The sequence below is a fragment of the Parus major genome, chromosome 5 (assembly GCF_001522545.3).
Source record: "Parus major isolate Abel chromosome 5, Parus_major1.1, whole genome shotgun sequence".
NCBI lineage: Eukaryota > Metazoa > Chordata > Aves > Passeriformes > Paridae > Parus > Parus major.
Genome location: NC_031774.1, coordinates 52,701,424 through 52,720,252, shown reverse-complemented (window position 1 = coordinate 52,720,252; position 18,829 = coordinate 52,701,424). Strand labels below are relative to the sequence as shown.

The window sequence follows — 18,829 nt, the reverse complement described above, 5'->3', positions numbered from 1 at the left end:
AAAATAAACTCTGACTTTGTCTGTCCGTATTTTGGGAAGGTGCTGGCACTGTACTGGAATCCATTCTAAAAATGCTGGTCATATTCTGCATTACAGCAGTATCATAATCCCTAAATGAACAAGCAATTTGGTCTTTAGCAATAAATGTCATTATAACAAATTTGAATGGACACTAAATATTCCCTAGAAACACGCATCCTTGACAGGCATCGTGCAGCCAGGAAGTTAATTTTGTCCAATGTTCACAAAATGGCGTATAACAGCAGGTTAATTAAATAACTGTGTTTAGACACCCACCATTCTGAATTAAGATTTCTCACCAAGAAATTACAAAGAATTCACATTCCGTTGAATAAAGACCATTTTCCAATAAAATCACTTATTTTTCAACTACAGTGTAAATCAAATTACGGAAGTCCTAGTTCAGAGCCAATATTTCTCATGGATTTAATTGTAACTGACAGATATATAACCCTTGCTAAATTGGTTTACTGTGGGTGGCTCTTACAAGCCTTTCATATACTGCCACTACCAATGGATGGCAAATTTATATGCAAAATCACCACGCTAGCATAGACCATCTAGCTCCCGTGGGAGAACCTAAAACAAAAAGGAAAAAAAAAATCACTTCTATATTGTACTCTGCTAAAAAAGAATTGATTCTGTACTCCCAGAAAACATGAAGGAAAAATACTTCATTTTTTTAAGGTGAAAAAATGTAATAGCAAAAAAAGAAGTACAAGAACGTCTGTATTTTTATCTCACTTTTCCACATTTTTGTTTCTGCAGTTCAAGGTGTTTTGGCAGGGATGCAAGCACCTTGGATGATACAGTGGTACCTAAATCAATAGGCAAGAACTTCCTGTGATACATGACTTATATCAAAAATAACGCTTCAGTCATTAGGGAACGAGGAGTAGTAAAGATGACAAAATTAAGTACCTATTTGTTATCCATCATCAAACCATCATAAGAACCACTGAATGGGGGATACAACACACTTAAGACAACCCTGCATGATCAGTAAATCATATTATCAGTACCTTAGCTATGGCTTAGTAAAGCATAAATGGAAGTAAATGTCTTAAACTCATAAATGGAGAGCAGCATGCGTATACCTGTCCAAGAAACATGTCTGACAATTCAGGTTCTCTTTAAATGCTCCACTTCAATTGTCTCACATAGGAGCATTCTGTCATTCTAACATTAAAGAAATTGACAGAATCCTTGGAAGAGACAAGCACTTAAAGTTGCTGTTGTAAGTGATGCAGTATTATAAAGAATGAGCTGAATAGCACCCCAGAAAATAACATTTTGCATGAAGAAAGCTTTCCACTATGCTAAAGAAAAATAGCACATTAGAATGCTATATAGTAACCAGTGTAAAAAGGATGTCTTTCTTAATACCACAATATGATAAATTATCTTAAGTAGCACATTAATGTCAGAAATTGAGCATAATCTAACTTCTTTCCAGTGACAATATTAAATGGCTTTCAGACGTCTTTCCTACTATTCTGACATTAAAGTTAATAACACCCAGAGAGACCACAAAAATGATTCAGTTACAAGAATCATAGTGCACTGGATCATTGCCTTTTAAGTAGGATTCAACTAAATGGTTTGGACTCTGATTTTGGCACATTCAAGAGAAAGCTATGAATTTTGCAACGTAACATTTATCAGTAGTGTGCAAAATTCCTTTCAGTATCCAGTTTGAATTGAAAGAGGGATCTTCCTTTGTGCATGAGTTTTATTACTGTTGATTGTATGAAACACAGGTCCCAGGCAGACCTACTGTTCTAAATTGTGCTTTTTTTTCAACTTTTCCCTGCTTGGTATTCCTGCGTGTTGACAACACCAGCAAGCACCTGTGAGAGTGTGTAACATTTTGCAGTCTTACTAAAGAAAATTAAGCAAAAGGCTTAATTAAAGATTTGTATCACAGGACAAGTCCACACACTGCTGCTGAAATTATTAGAAGCAGAAAAAATTGGTATTTCTGAAATGTAAAGAAATTAATAAGACATTTATTTTCCACCTTCCAGAAGAATACTTGAAACAGTCAGAAACTATAAATACAAATTGCAGAAGATATGTAAGGGCTCTCTGCTGCAGCAAGTCTTTAATAACAAATGTATTCAACCATAAAAGCTATATAGCAATTTCACCACAGAAGAAATGGATGATATGCATGGAAATGATGATGTGAAATTAAGAATAAATTTAAATCTTGGACTCAAATAATCAATAACTGAGTGCAAGTGGAAGAACTGGCCATCATGATCTCTCCACATTCTTGCCTCGCCCAGCAGTGCTCACAATGCACACTAACTGCATTTGCTGCAGCCATGCAGCTTATGAAAAGCAGGAACTCAAGCCTCTTCCATTCCCCAAATGTCTGCTGTGCTCAGATGTTCAAGACAAGGTCCCACAACCAGTGGCAGGACCTGTTCAGTTCTTGACACCATAGAGGAACACAAGATAGTCCAGATGCTACTTTCAATCAGTTCCTTAGATTCAACTGGCCCATCACCCAGTTCAGAATAACTCTAATTTCCCTGTTGGCCACAAAAGTTATATCACATTTTCCAAATTGTTGCTGTGTCTCTTACAACATATTGAGCCAACCTTGAGTATCAGTGGATGGAATAAATGTCAAGAATTACCACTGCAGAGACAATAAAGAAAGCCAGTCATGCTTTCCATTGTAAATGCTTCAACATGTACTTTACTCTAAGCTTCCAGTGGATTTACAAGAGAAATGGGACTGCACAGATTGTGTCAGTACAAACAATAATTAGTCACTGTAGTATTCAGGCACTACTCACGGAGAATAAATAGTATTTTGGCATAGTTGGCATATCATTCATCTCTTCATTTTTTCATAATGGGAGGCACATTCCTCTCATTGAAGCATCCTGGACACTGCATGGGTTTCCAGTTTGTTACTTCTATTTTTCATTCTCACACAACTTCTCAGAGGAGAGGGAGGAAAAGGCTGCCTCACCAGCTGCTTAACCCACTGTAACCACACAGTAATAGTGAGGGACACTGCTGACATGGGAATGATCACCCAAACCACAGAGTACCAATCATAGCCACAGATGCTGTGGTAGGAAAAAGTGACTCCAGAATTCATCAGTGATTCTGTTCCATATGTCTATCTTATACTCATTATTGGACAGGCTGCAAGAAAAAGCTGAGGGAAATGATAACCAGGAGGAGTGTAAAGTAAAAGCTGTTAGAAGAGAGACTGACGTTAACAGAGGACCACAGCAGAACTGCCAGTGTTTACTGACTGCTCTCTCTATTGCTGTGATACTTAAAGCAGTGAGGAAGAAATGTAATTATTTTATTCCTGTCACCCTCATCATGAGACACCAGCTGAGTAAATCTTGATCAGCAGAAGCTGATGAGTAGGAAATAATGGAGAATGCTAATGCATAGTGAGCTAAACGCTACCAAAGGCTGTTTGGCATTGATCATAAAAGGTGAAACTATGAATTTTTAGTATTAAAGAACACCTACAGAGGAGTACAGAGGTAGTGAGGAGTGACACTTCTCCTTGGATCACAAGTTCTAAGAATTCAGACATGAAATTTCATTTGTGCTGACTCATAATTTTTTTTTCAAAGCTTATTTTTTAATTTATTTTAATTAATTATTTTAATTTATTTTAAAAAGCTTTATTCTTGGAGGAGTTTTTTTAAGGCAAACCCTGATATTCATAAAGTTGCAAAAGTGGAATGGGTTTAGACACATTTAGTAAGTAGGTACTGCATATCTTACACTGTGTTCCAGAAATTACTCCTTTGGATTTTGAGGAGCATTAAAACTGGTAACTAGCCTACCCCATCATCATCTGGATGCTCTAAATCTTAACTCAAGAACTAAAGGGCTGATTCAATTAGCAGAGAGCTGTTATCTTTTCCAGAAAAGCATAGGATTCTTCCAAATTGTGGTCAAAAAGTATTTGGTGAGAAGGACACAGCTGGAACCCTCACAGATTCACAGAACATGCTGAGTTGGAATTGAGTCCATCTCCTGACCCTGCAGAGGACCATCCCCAAGAATCACACAAACAGAATCTTCAATACTCTGTGATCCTTGTAGGTTCCTTCCAGCTCAGGATATTCTGTGATTCTATGTTTTTAATGTTTCAGCTGAGAGCTAAATAACAGACATTTTGAGGGTCAACAGACAGCCATCCTGTGCTGGAGGAAGAGCTCCCGCAGCTGAGCTGATCAGGGTCCTGCCATATCCTTGGAATTCTTGTGAAGCTTTTCCTTGCAAAGTTCCCCACTCTACTCACTAATGAGAACAGTAGGTAGAGCTCATGACCCAAGGCATATTATATTACCTCCTGCCCTCTGGAATCATGCACTTGATCACAGACTTTGTTAATCTGTTTGAAGAGACCAGATAAACCAGTGTTTGTCATGAGGTACAAGTCATGCTGGGAAGTTCCTCCAGCCACCTCAAAGCACAGGAAAAAGGCTGAAGTCTCTTGGCTACACACAGCTGCAGGCACACAAGTGCACAGACAGTTTTATTGAGCTGTAGGCACAAGGATATACAATCATACTCTAAAGATCTTTCTAAGGCAAGTGTCTCAGAAATACCATGCTCCCTGTTATTCCTGGTGCCATGGCCAAGCACTAAGTCTCACAGAAAAAAAACCAGGCACAACAAATGGGTTTTGTTTAAACTCACACATAGAAAGGACATTCCTTAGCAAACCCTCTTCCACCTGGGAATGTCTAAATTACTGTGCCAGGTTTACTGTATTCCATCATTACAACCTCTTTTTTAAGACAGTGGAAAAGCAGGAGAAAAAAAACAATCCATTTTCCTCTGTGACTTTCCACCTGCTTAAAATAGCCCAAATTACTCTTCTATTTTCCATTAAGCACAAACCCAGTTAGGAAATACAGAGTATTCTCAGTGAGCAAGTGTCAGCTCCAGGTATTTAGGCTGACAAACTCTTTATGTTAATGCTGATTTGTATAGTTACTCTGGGTGCATAATTTAGCTCTCCTGTGCACATTACATACTTCAATTCTATCTTCAAACACTAATCTCTTGTAGGCTATATAAATAAGTATTCAGACTCTGTTGTGTCGTTGATTAAACAGTTATAAATATGAATAAAGCTCTAAGTAATTGGGCTGTATTTTAATTAATTTTAGATAAACTTTGAATTCTTCAATTTCAAAGATGCTGCATTTTCTAAGTTGGCAAGACTGCTACTCCATTTCCATACCCTTACAATGACATGTGAAGCAGATGGAAACAAAGCCTCCTCAGCATATCTTCTTAACCTCAGCAGAGAGACACAACCAGTGCCTGAGTCCTGCCAGCAACACAGACACTGCTTCTTCCACAGCTGAAGCCTGTATGGGCATTGGGTTTGGACCAGTGCACTTGGATGTCAAAGGAAATTTTGTCTCTTACTCATTGCAGAGTGCGCAGGAGGCAACAGCACTCAGGCACATTCAAATGAATATGGCTCTCTCTCTATCCCAAGACCCTTTTCTTGAGTCTATCCAGCTCTGTTCTAGGCCACAAGCTTCCAGCCCAATTAAAATTTGTCTAGAAAAATATTTTAAAATATTGAAATCCACAGTTACCTTTCCAATGCCAGGGTTGTCCTTGATTTTGGACACAGCTCTCAGAAGGCATGGTGGTGCTGGGGGAGGACAGAGCTGCAGGATGCCACTAAAGTTAGTAGCATAAATAGAGAAGTCATGTGTGTGTGGCAGGGGTGGATGGTATTTCTTTCTCTTCGAAGACAGGTTAAGCTTCTGTGCTGCTCTGTATAAAAGTAATAGCAAGAAAGGAAAATGTTACTTAGGTGTTAACAGGAATCGGAACCAGACAAACAGATGCTCATTGTCTGGTTAACAAATCAGGTCATTGCATTCTAATCTGATTTCATAAGGACAAGCCACCAGGACACTAATAAAAGAAACATGGGTAGAAAAATTACTGGCAAAATATTCAGTTTATTTCTCCAGCAACAGAATTTCAATTATAATCTAACTTGCCCTTCTTTCCCCCAACAGCCTGACATCTGAATCCTAAAAAACTAACATCTCACTGACATAATAAAAAGCAGAAATAATCCCCTTGTCACTGGCAGAACCAGATGGACTTTGCTGGTGATAACATTATGAAAGTGGTTCTTTGTACTCTACAAGTTACTCAAGGCAGAGGATTGCACTCCAAGTCAGCTGAGCTCAAGATCCTCTCCTGTTGGCTGCACAGAAAATCCTTAGATAACAGAAAATTTCCTTCAAGACAGATTGGTTTTTCCTCCCCAATTCCTTTCTTTCACATAAAAATGGAAAGCTATTTAAAAGACACACTTTAATGTGTTGAATGATAATGATCCTGTTTTTTAAATGTATAATTTCAAAACATAAAAGATGAAGGAGGAAAAATTAGAACATACAATTAAAATTGTAACATTCTTCCTTGTGAATAAAAATGGAACATAATCTGTTTTTTCTGCTATTCCCCATCAGCAGCACCAAACAATATAGCAAGAAACCAAAACAGAAATTCTTCCCTACATCAAAACCCACATGGGAAAATAAAATTCACCCTGCAGAGTGATTATTTTAAGCAGAACAAAATATGTATGTTAGCAAGCACATGCTGGGCAACTGGGCATGGCAATGAGGGTGAAATCTCAGTTCTCTCAAAGTCAACAAGAGCTTTAACACCTGAAAAAGACACATGTGAGCTGACCTGAGACTCTCAGTAGACAGTCCATCCACAGGTAAGTATCATAAAAGCATCCAAATTGGTACCTTTTAGCATTGCTTTGAATGCCGGTTAAGGCAGCAAAAGCACAAGGTGTCCCACTGCCAGCACCTGGGGACTTGCCCAGACCACACTACTGATGCCAGCAGGTCTTCTGGGGACACACCACTCTTCTGGTCCATGCTTGTAATATAAGGGCTTGTCACTTCATACAAATTAGTATCTTTATACAATGACTACTTTATACTTTCATCATGTCTTTCAGCCCAAGATCCCCAAGTACTTTTCAGTGAGATCAAACTGGCACTAGCATCTGTGAAGTTTTATAAGCAACAGACTATGGAGGAACCAAGGCAGTGTTTTGCTGTCAGAATGAATTAAGGGTAAATCTAGAACCCCAACCTTGCTACAGATCTTGTCATCATTGGCAGGCAGCCTCGGGCTTAGTAAGCTGATCAGAGAGGGAAACTGTTCCTTTGCTTGTATTTGTTGCAGGTTAGGAATAAAAATTAACACCAAGAGCAGAAAGGCTGCAGTTTCTTCCAGCTGCACTATTGGCTTCAAATGAGCAACAGTAAAAAGTACTGGCTGTTTTTGATTGTCAAAACTGGACACTTGAGTCAAAATTGGACAGCTAGTTAGTACAACAGCAGGACTCTCAACACTCAAAAATTCCCAGTCCTTTTCTCTATATTCCAAAACCTGTGTGTTAAACTCCTGAACCTTTTTACTTCAACTTCTAGAGATGCAGACCCCCTACACGCTTCCTTCTCCCTCTATAAACACTACACTATTTAGAAAAAGACAAAGATACGTGTGATAAAAAAATGAGGCTCTAGTTCCAAACTCAGAGGGAGCCCAAAGCCACTGTCCTTTGAGGAACAAGTTGGACTTTTGCCTCTGAGGAAAGAAGCAGCTTTTGACTCCTACTGCATCCTGAAACCAGCAGGAACTGCATCCCACAGCGAAGCAAAATACCACAAGCATGGGGTTATACAGAACCTCAAGGGTTTGGTGGTAATGAGAATGGGTTTAACTGCCTAAATCTCAAACCCCCTTGCTAATACTTCATTCAGTATGAAAACATACACTGAAATAGGACACTGGGAACACAGTTGCACAACTTCACTGTGGTTGCAGCTGCACATTAAAACTGTAATGCCTCCTAAATTATATGCAGCTTTACTGTGCAGAAAAGAGTCTCTACCTGTTGGTACTGTCATTGTGGAACTCAAGACAGTCATTAGCATCTATCTCCAAGTACCAATTAACAATCCTGCTTATTATTTAATCGTCTTGTTGATTAATATGAAAGATAATGTTTATTTTCTTGTTTACATGCTATGATCCCTTGCTGAAATTATAAAAACTCCTCAAGAGAATGTCTTCAAAGTGCAATCAAGATATACATTAAATCCTGATGAAATAATTACTCCTGCAACAGATCCGGCTGAAGGGGCTCCTCTGGGAAACATACATGAAAGAGAATGAGATACAAAGGACAAATTTACTCAGGAATTGTGTGTTCAAGCAGCTAACTAAGCACTAACACTCAATGAGTAACTGCACCCAAAAAGGCCAAGCTAAGCAAAGCATAGAAAAAATGAACAGAAAATGCCACTTTTTAGAAGTGTAGTATTTCTCAAAATACCTCAGTAGCACATTTTTGGGACATTTTGATAAGCAGATCCAAGATTCTCAATCTGTTAGTAACTGCCTTAACTTCTGCACCAAGACAGAACTGCTTTCAAACTGGTTCACTTTGACAGTGTGTGACCTTCCTGCACCTCCACTGTTCAAAGGACAGTGGCATATGCTACCTAAAGCAATTAACTGCTGTAGTGCTGATAAATCCTCTTCCTGTGAGTCTGAAGGGCGATGACTTTACTAAGAAATTTGGCAAAGGGACTGTTGATGTCCATGTGAGATAACAGGAAACTGAAAGCAGAGGAACTGGAGTAGCTGTTGTAGAAAATAATCAGTGCTTTGATGGGCAACCGGCCAACTGCACTAATAATGATGTGTGTGGTTCACACTTAAAAAGCATCTCTTGTCAGGTAACAGTACACAAAGCTTAATTACAACCTCTCTGTGTTTGAATGTAAGAATAGATTTGTCTGACATTAAAACAAGGTTATTTCTGGAGCTGGAACACCACAGACAACTTGCAAAAGCAGTATCAAACAGCTAACGTGGTTTGATTTTGTTTGTTGTTCTGGGTTTTTTTTCCTAAAAGGGAAAGGTTAAGGATCTAATTGAAAGCATAGGGCAATTTAGCCAAAACAAAACATCACTATCAAACTGTAGACTCTGAATATGAATTCAAGTAATTGTCATCCTCAGCTGCTATAAAAAGCACAGTCAGTTCTTCTAACAAAAATCCAGTTGGGCAGCCCCTTTCACATGCTTTGCTTGAGCTCCTGGACAGGTCCAGGCAAAGAGCACAACAGAAACACTCATCAATCCCTATGTGCTTCTTGCAGAACAAGCAATACACTTGGTGGCATCTCAGCCACCTACTCATTAGGCCAAAATATAGGCCAAGATGGTCTGGACATGGGCCCAAATAAACCAAACAAAATCAAACTTCAAAAACCTCTTTACTTCAGTAAAATTCATGAGAGGATGCATTTACATGGAGCCAGTCCTGAGACGCTCCAGAGTCCAGTTTCTGCACTCCTTAGCCAACAACACGTTTCTGAATTTACACTTAAGTTTTTGGTTAAGCTTTCAGCTTTTTCTTTTCTCCAGAATTCCTTTTCTCAGGGGGAATTTGTTCCATGGAGACAGGATTGGAAAAGCTCTCCTAAACTGGGCCCTTTTCACCCAGCACCAGGAAGACAGCATTCAAGCTCATGCCAGATCACTTTCTGCAGTGAGCCTAATTTGGTGCCATGTCCATTGCCTGACCTGCTTACTTTTCTCAAATTTAATCTTGCACAGGAGGCCCTCACACACACCTTCAGCACCACAATGGGCTGTCTGACCTTGTTCAATATTAACTTCTGTTTCCTCACAGGGAAAATTATGACCTTTAGGGAATTCTACACAAAATTTAAGTCAATTGTTTCTCCAGGCACGTGCCAAATATTTTTCATAGCTCTGACAGAGTTTTACACTTTCCATCTACTCTTTTCCCATTCAGCCTTCACAACCACTCTTCTACAAAACACTCTTACAAGGGAAACTAGGCCCCACACTCTTACACTTCTCTTCCAATTAAAGCATGAGAGACATCCATGTATATTGTTTTTACCTCCAGCTGTGAGATCTACTGTCTGCATTTTGCTTAACTCTTTCCCTCTTTAATAGAAGATGTCTTTTAAGACGCTCTGGAGAATTCTTTCCTCATAGCTAGGCGTCACGGTAGAAAATAAAACTAATATATGGCACATGCAGGGGCACTCAAATATCAAATGACAAGGGACAGTCTCTAACCTGCTCCTTCCCCCACACGATTTACAGATTACTGGGTTTTTTGCCAGGCATGGATGAGACCAGTGAGGAAAACCATGGCCAGATCAATTACATAATGCTCAGCACCAAGGGAACAACACTGTGCAACAACAGTAGCTACAAAGCCTGCTCATTTTTAATTTTAAATTCTGCCTATATTGTTAGCATGACATTTCAGATATTCTGATGTACAGCAAGCTGCTTCTAGCTTACACTCCCTGCACAGATTCTGCACATTATAGCTGTGAAAGTAAACAGCACAATTTAAATCCCTAAAGGACTCCTTCTGAACGCAATTTCTCCACAAAAAAAAAATAAAAGAAAAGAAAATTAGATTTGAAACTTTCATAACTACACAAAGTTACAAAATTTTTGCTTAAAACTTTGTGGATTTTATTAACCTTCAGAAGCAAGAGAGAAATTAAATGAAATGTACTTTGGGACATACTATAAATGGACCAGCTGAGATAAAGGCAGAGGACTTAATGGACACAGTACATTTATGGACAAACTGCCACAAGACAGAACTGGGAGTCCTGCTTCCCATTATTAAGCTCCACTGACAAGAATAATAAAAGAAAATTTCTGCACATCCATTTCACCATGACTCATTAAATATTAACAGTTTTAGTGTTATTAGCTAGTCTTATCTTTCAGAGATCACTATCATTACTCATATTGTGAGAATGCTGAAAGGCTTCACTGAAAGGGTCAAGGCCAAACAAGTGTACAGTCCAAGCCTTAAATATCCTGAACTTTGGACTTTGCACGAGTATGCTTACTCAAGACTTTTGGTTTGACCTTGACAGACATCAAGTAAGTGATTTTTATATTGATTCTGAGCCATCTCCTAAGTTTGGAAAATTATGAATGCAGGCTTACACTGAGAACCAGTCAACTTTGAAGCAAAGCTTTCCCAAATTTTCCCAGTTCTCAGCTCAACAAGGCATAAATCCCCCCTCATAACCAATATCCCAGTCTTTTCCTGCTGTCAACCAGTTCCAAAGGAAGCAGTGGGAAAGTCACAGCCTGTCATCCTATCTGCAGTTCCAGTTATTGTTTCCTTAATCACTCATCAAAACAGGGACAAATAGACGGATGTCCTACAATACATCCTCCAGCACCCTGTCCCAGGCCTTCCACAACTCATGGGATAAACCTGGTTGGCATTATTATTTTCATTATTGATATTGCTGTTTGATTTGTGGTTCAAAAATTAGAAAGGTAGCACAATGAAAAAAAAAAATCAGTTGCTACCCAAAACCCCAAGTAAAATTAAAAACCAGCAAGGCATCTGTTCCCACTAACAGCATTCACCTTGGAAAGCAAAATGTGATTTTAAGAAAACATATTTTTAAAGAGAAAACCAGGAATGTGTAAGTACATCATGAAGGTTTGGAAAGGACAGGCACCATTTGTATTTTTAGAGTAACTTTAGTCCAAGGAGCCACTTATAAAGCACATGATAAATTTTGAGGGTAGGGTCTCTTCCTCCCCCAAGCTCACTAGGTTCTTGTGATAGATGTACAACTTCTGGAGGACATAAACACTTTCCCCATTTCATAACATTACAAAAGTTCTGCACCAAAACTTTGTTTTCTTAGCTGTCCCAGTAATGCTGCTGAGAAGCACTGCCAGGAAGAACAAACAATTAATGTTCCTTATTTCTGTGTTTTGCCTTCCTCAATAAATAATTAGTTCATCTGGATCACAATGCACAGCCTCAAACAATGGCATTTTTATAATGGGTGAGGGTAATAAAGTCTCAATAGAAACCCATTATTCTGAAACATTCCAAAATGTCAAACCACATTTAATATTTCAAGGATGTTACCTCACCAACACTGTGAGAGCAAGTATCTCCAATTCGAGACAAAGTTCATGCCTTCCCTCATGCACATAGCATAATCTTGCAATTCAGACTTGAATTTCAGCCTCTCACTTTGACCTTGTAATTTTCTCTTACTATCTCTTATTAAAATCAGCAAGGCAGAAATAAAAATCAGCAGTGTTGACATATTAGGATCATTGTCTCAGTTTTTCACTAGACAGTTTTTAACTACTCTTACTCTTAGCAAATTCACATCTCATGTCTCCCATTCCTTATTTTCTCCCCTCCTCAGCAACAGACATGCAGAGGAGTTTATTTCCTTTGCCTGCAGCAGCTGCTATCTGAAACCACCACTACACCCTGGTCAGTATTCTCTTTTCAAATTAAGAACTCCCAGTCCTTCCAACCTCTCCTCACAGGTCAGGTTCCCTTGATTTCTGCCCATCCTTGTTGCTTGCCCCCAACTCTATTCACAACTTCATAAAATATGGAATAAAAAGGCTTTGTGCATCAGTGAGCAATAATCAAGGTTCACCTGAATTCAGGCACAGAACAGAGAAAGGCCAAGCAAAGCCACTTTGGGATAAAGTCAAAACAATCTCCAGAAGATGAGAAGCTAAAACAAACCTGCAAGATACTCCTGACATCAAAAGAGCTCCCTCATGCTGTAGATACCCAAGAGGTGGTCCCTCCACTCAGCAGTTTATTAATTTAACAGAAGCAACCAATCTAGCCCATCTTCAAGTATTCAAGCAATTTGCATACAGGTATCCAAGACAAAATTTTCACCACACTTCTCTGTAACTTTTCCCCAGGTTTAAGAAACACCAAAGGGCAGATCCTCACGAGCACTGAGTATGGCACTCCAACCATCTTTCCTGCTCTCCCAAACCAGCAGCTTATGAGGTTGCTGCTGCAAAATTGTCACTTCCATGCTCTCTTCAGCTTGTAGACATTTTTAAGACATTTTCCTGGCCAAAGAACATTGTTTCGGCAGCCAGAACCAGTGTTCAGGAGCTTATTTTTTGTATATATATCTCAGAATAACATCTAGTCACAGCAGCCTGCCATATACCATCTCCAGCTCTGCTCACTAATGATGTTAAACAAAGCAGGAACAGATGAACATATTGCTGCACTTCCACACTCGCTGTTTACAGCTGTACCATATGACAAACTGCTGAAAACTCGTGTAGGTTAATCTTTAAGTAAGCAAGACTGTCAACACCTAATACAGAAATATGTCAGTTCCCAGGCTGCACACTGCACAGATAGCTATGTACTGAAAATACTGCTGGCATTCAGGTAGCTGTATTTCCCCACTCTGTTTCATGAGCTAACTGAGCTAAGCAGGCAGAACCACATCAATCTAAGCTCACTCCTTAGGCAAAAAACAGTTGGACTTATTTGCCAGGGAGACACAGATGCATGAAACAGTCAGGTTGAGCAAAATAGAATTCTAGTCTCATTTGTATTCCGTCAAGAGAAAGTAAGAAAGACATTTTTAAAACAACAAAGTAATGCAACTGAAACAATGGTGCTAACTACCCCTTCACTACTGAAGTAACAGTAAAATAAATTCCTTAAAATTCTGCTTTGTAGTATCAGCTCCTGGTGTACAAAAATAATTCTGCTCATTCAGGCTGCTCCAGGGAAGAGGTAGATGTATGTTCAAGTGTTAAGGAGGAGAGACAAAGTACATTACATGACTAACAGGGGTTTGTCTGAAACACCAGATTAAGAAATATATCTGACAGGAAAGAGAAGGACCAAAAGAGGGGAGAATTCAGTATTTCCATGTTCCTAACTGCATATAGCAGTCCGAATACAAGTTAGCATCTGTGAATATAATGCCTTCTTTACAATAAAAGCTCTGAGGTGGTTTATATTTTCCCGTTACCTTCCTTTGACCCAAAACACCATCCCCACAGATATACCTTTCTCATCAATTCCAGCTCCCTCAGTTCCGTATTTTATTGCACATCTAGAAAATCCGCACAGGATCCGTTCCCACTTCAGCTGGGTTTTATTTCAGATGCTTAGTCATAGGCTTGACACCTATACTGCCAAGCAAATAACTTCTCAGGGGGGCATTTACTTATTCCTACTCTTAGTGAGTTAAATGGTCAATGACAGCACTAAATGATGCAGTGGAAATCGTCCAAGTCCAGAAGTGGTATGCCTACACAAGGAGTATTTTTAAACAGAGGAGGGACACATGGGCTTCTAAACCCAGGGTTACTATGATTTATTTAACTGACATCAGCTCTGAAGTGATACTTCTCAGAGGTATAACAGGCTGATAACTGCATCACCCTTCAAAATAGCACTTAGAAGGAAAATTTGAGATGCATGTTTTTCCATCACTGCAGATGGAGAGATCTGACTATTTCTGACCCAAAGATGGTAATTTTAAATTTCAGTAAAAATGAGCAACTCCTGAAGACCTGCTTGAGACACATCAGTAAACGATATTCTGAAGCTTGCCTAAAGTCCAGAAAGCTTCACTAATAACATTTAGATTAGATTTATTATATGCTGATTAACATCCATTGAGTCCTTTCCTCCAGACGGCAAGTGGTTGTTAATAAGTGAGCTCCAACACTGAGGACACAAAAAGCCAAGCAAAGCAGAAAGCAAACCTAATAGCAGCACTAATGATGAGCGAGACACTGCTCTTTGAAATGTCCTGCCAAAAGAAACATCTTCCATACTCCAGCAGGAAGGATGAAGGAAGCTTTAGAAAGCCAAAATTCAGTATTTCATAGAGAATTTAAAAGTAGCATCAGAGTAATCCTGCAGTTGATCAAGCACTGCAGCTATAGTGCTGGTACATTGTTTTGGCTTGACATTTTATTTTTTGTCATAAATGATAATGTGGGATGTCTTGTTTTGCGACAAGCACAAGCAAGCACAGCAGTTCAGCTCTGAAAAGAGACAGTGCCACTTCAAAGTCCATCTGCCCTGCAAACCACATCCTGCACACCATAAACCGAATGTTAGAGTGACTCCAAGTTGGCCACCAAAACTAAATATTCAATTAACTACCAATCTGATTTAAAAGTATTTCACCTGCTAAATCTGTCTTGACAATGGTATTAAAATAGTTAAATTTGTTCTTGGAAGAGCCTGGAAGTCACTAATGAAGTTTCAAAACAGGTGCAAACTGTGAAATTACATCCCCACAGGAAAGTCACCATTATCATTTTACCTATGGAATGCTCCGTTCCCACTGCAGAACAACCACCAGTGCAGCTGCCACTGCTGCCAAGCTGAGGAGCCCCAAATAACGGAGTCAGAGCAAGCGCTGGTGTTCAGGAGTCCAGGAACCAAAAAAGCAGGCAGACTGGGAGGGCTGGGCTGAGGGGGAGGCAGGAGAAGTGCTCCTCTTGACAAGCTAGGAAGGGTAGAAAGAAAGGAAAAATCCAAGGGGAAAGAGAGACTCTGGTAGCTAGGCAGCAGTGAGATTCCATACACTCAGGAAAACAGAATAATCAAGTGCATTCAGCTAGGGAGAAAGGAGAAAATAAAGAAAGGGTCATACAGGGGAAAAAAAAAAACAAAAAAAAAAAAAAAACAGAGACAACTAAAATAAAGGGAGAAAATATTAAGTCCAGGTGAGCAGAAGATCCAAGAGAGGACAAAGTAAGAAGAAATATCTGCATGACTCCAGTCAAGACTTCAGACCTTTTCCTAGTTTGAAATCCACTGATCACTATTTACCCCGATAAATAAATGCAAACCTTGGTAGCTCTGAAGGCATAGATTCTCCCTTACTTGTGGGCACATCTGCTTTATATTATTCTTTTCTTTTCCTCATAGGCATCAAGAGTGCCTCAGTATATACAGCTAATCCAAGTGCTGCAACCACTGTCTACACTGAACCACCTACAGCAGCTCAAAAAGTCACCACACCTCCTAGAAGAGCAGCCTCTGCTGCTCCAAAACCTCTTGTATTATCATTCATGAAGGCACTCAGGACTGACAAAAATCAGCCCTCCTCAGGTGTGGCCTCAGATTATAAATATCTTTAAGATATTTGGTCAGCAGAAAACACTGGAAGTGCTTTGTTGTACCCCAATTCTACTTCTGCTCTCAAGCTGGAGTTAAGACCTAGAACATCCTCTCCAAAATTCTGACCTCATCACATCGTCCCCACATTACTAGATCCATTTCCCCTCCTTTTTTCACAGCCTCTTCATTTTTCTTGCCAATCTGGTTGGCATCCTCGTTTCTTTATTCTGCCACCTCCTGCACAGTCCAACCTGCTCCCACTCAGGTCCTACAGCCTGTGTTATCCAACAGAGGCTTCTCCTTCCAAGCATCTCTCTGACACTGCTCTCCCATACCATGATCCCTAACACTCCATACAGGAGCTTCATCTTCCAAGGCAGTGACTCACAGATGCCCAGTCCTGCTTCATCTGGTCACCACCCAGTTCCCTCTGAGAGTGTCAAACCCTCACCATGGGCTCTCCACCTTGGCTGATCATTCAGTCCTCACCTCTCTAAATCAACAGGCATACCCTGACCACAGACCTGTTGGCCTCTGGGACCTTTTCATGCTTTGCATAGTGTTCTAACTCAGCACTGTTCATCTTCAAACTCTACTTTCCCTCTTCTCTCAGCTGCTCCAATTTCCTCACCTCTCCCTTGGCTGAACTACAGCTCAGGGCCTCATCTCTGCCCACCCAGTCTCACACTATCACAGATGAGCTGTTCCTAGCAGGGAGCCTGCCTTGCCACACACCAATAATGCAGTGTATAAATGCATGATGCTGTATTAGTAGTGAACCCAGTAATGATGTTCTGCTGTTAAACACACTGTCCTGAGTCATTTGTGCTTCCAAGAACAAAGCCTAATAAATTCAGGCTTATCTCCTATTTTATCCTCCTCACGGGCTAACGTGAAATGGGATATACCTAAAGCATACACTCTTTGTTTGTCCTTAATTATAGGCAGTATTATGCTGCCACAGCAACTAGGAAAGCTTAAGCTGCCCTAAGTGATACAAGATACTGCACAAAGCCTCACACCCTGCCCCATCTCCATGCTGTGATACATGCGGGGCTCTCCGGGGACAGGGAGCAGCCACATTCCAGCAGCATAGAATGGCAGTGGTGAGACAAGGCCAGCCCCTGGTGACACCTGCTCCCCCTGCACACCTGCATGAGGCTGTCTCGCTCTCCCTGGCTCCATGCAGAGAGGAAAAGGGACAGGAGGGCACCCCCTCTCCAACCCCACCAGTGGGGAACACACTGCAGGATCAGGCTGTTCCAGTCCTCTACTCTAAACCCAGGGCTCATTAAGGAGAAAACATTAATTATGTATCTGGCTGCCCCTGAAACAGCTGGATCCTCCACTTCATCTGCACATCCACAGCTCTCCCGCAAGCTGAAAATTTCCCAGCCACCGTTCCTGAGCAGTGACCAAACGGCAGCAAGAGAAAGAGGGGCTTTTTGGGGCATTTAACAAAGAAGTGATGGTGCACTGAGGGGCTGCTGGGCTGCATTAATGCCAGCAAGCCATCACATCCCTGAGGAGCCCTGCAGCTCCTATCATATTGCTATGGCACTGTGAAACAGGGACAAAACAGCCATGGGGTTGGAATGTATCTGCCAGCAAAGCAGCCCTAATTAGGAAGGGCTGGTACCCCACTTTCAGAGGTAACTTAACTAGTCCAAATTAATTTTTCCCACATCACATTAACACAGGATTTCTTGGTTGTGGGTTGTGTTTACTGTGGAAGCTTTAACAGTTACTCTGCTTCTTCTCTTGACCCACGATTCATCAAGAATTTGCTGTGCTTACCTGCAACTATAGCACAGATTTCTGTTTCAGCCTCACACACTAGCTTAACTATCACAGGTCAGCACAAAAATCTCTAACTCAGGATCCAATGAATCACAGATTTTCTTCACCTTTTGATGAACTACTACTTATTCATAACCCAGTTATTAATATTATCAGAGATTTAATTTGTGCCAGCTCTGCACAAAGCCAGGATACCTGTGCACCCCAGCATGGTAGTGGGCAGAAGTTTACAGTTATTAAATACAGGGAACTGTGAATTACATTATGAGCTTAGCAGAAATATAATTCTTGCTTTTAACAGGACAGAGAATGACAGGCTGAAGTGATTTACCTAGAAACATCTTAAACCTGGCAACTTATTAAAAAAAATGTGTTTCTTTTTTTTTTTTTTTGCTTTTCTCCCCTGCATTAAATTCTGAAAGTACTGATAGTCATGGAATAATCAGGTTTAACAGGTTAGCAGTAATATATGCCTCAAGTGTTCCTAATACATCATAATCTTCTTTCAAAGAATTTGCATCACTGTCAAACTGAACTACTGATTTTCAGTTGATGCTTTTAACATGTTTCTATGGTTACTTTCCAAGGTCGCATCAGAGAAGCCTGAACAGCAGTTCAGGAAGACAAAAGGCATTTTGCATCCTTCACCATATTAAATAATTTATGAAAGTTAAGGCATCCTCGAGGAAAAAAAATCATAAAATAATAGGTTCTGAGGGTATTTTCTTTGCAACAGTTTGAAGCACAGTAAAATCAATATCTCTACAAAAGCTTTCAAGATGAGACTCTTTGACTAATGTTCCATATGGTACAAAATGCTAAAGAACACATTCCAAGTTTAGATCTATATGCACATGCCTACATGAACTGCATGAATGGACTTTAAACCAAAATGTAGACATCTAATTTGCTGCTATCAGCTTCATCTTTTAAATCGGGCATGAGGCATTGTCTCAG

The 18,829-nt window shown here is 40.1% G+C and overlaps 1 protein-coding gene across 1 annotated transcript in view; it reads right to left on the bottom strand.

Annotated features, from left to right (window-relative positions):
- The window catches only part of KIF26A (kinesin family member 26A), a 64,027-nt gene that overhangs the window by 22,641 nt on the left and 22,557 nt on the right, over positions 1 to 18,829 (bottom strand). Inside the window, exon 3 of the mRNA XM_033515253.1 lies at positions 5,634 to 5,817. Coding sequence (XP_033371144.1) covers positions 5,634 to 5,817 — 184 coding nt within the window. The remainder of the gene's footprint in view (positions 1 to 5,633; positions 5,818 to 18,829) is intronic.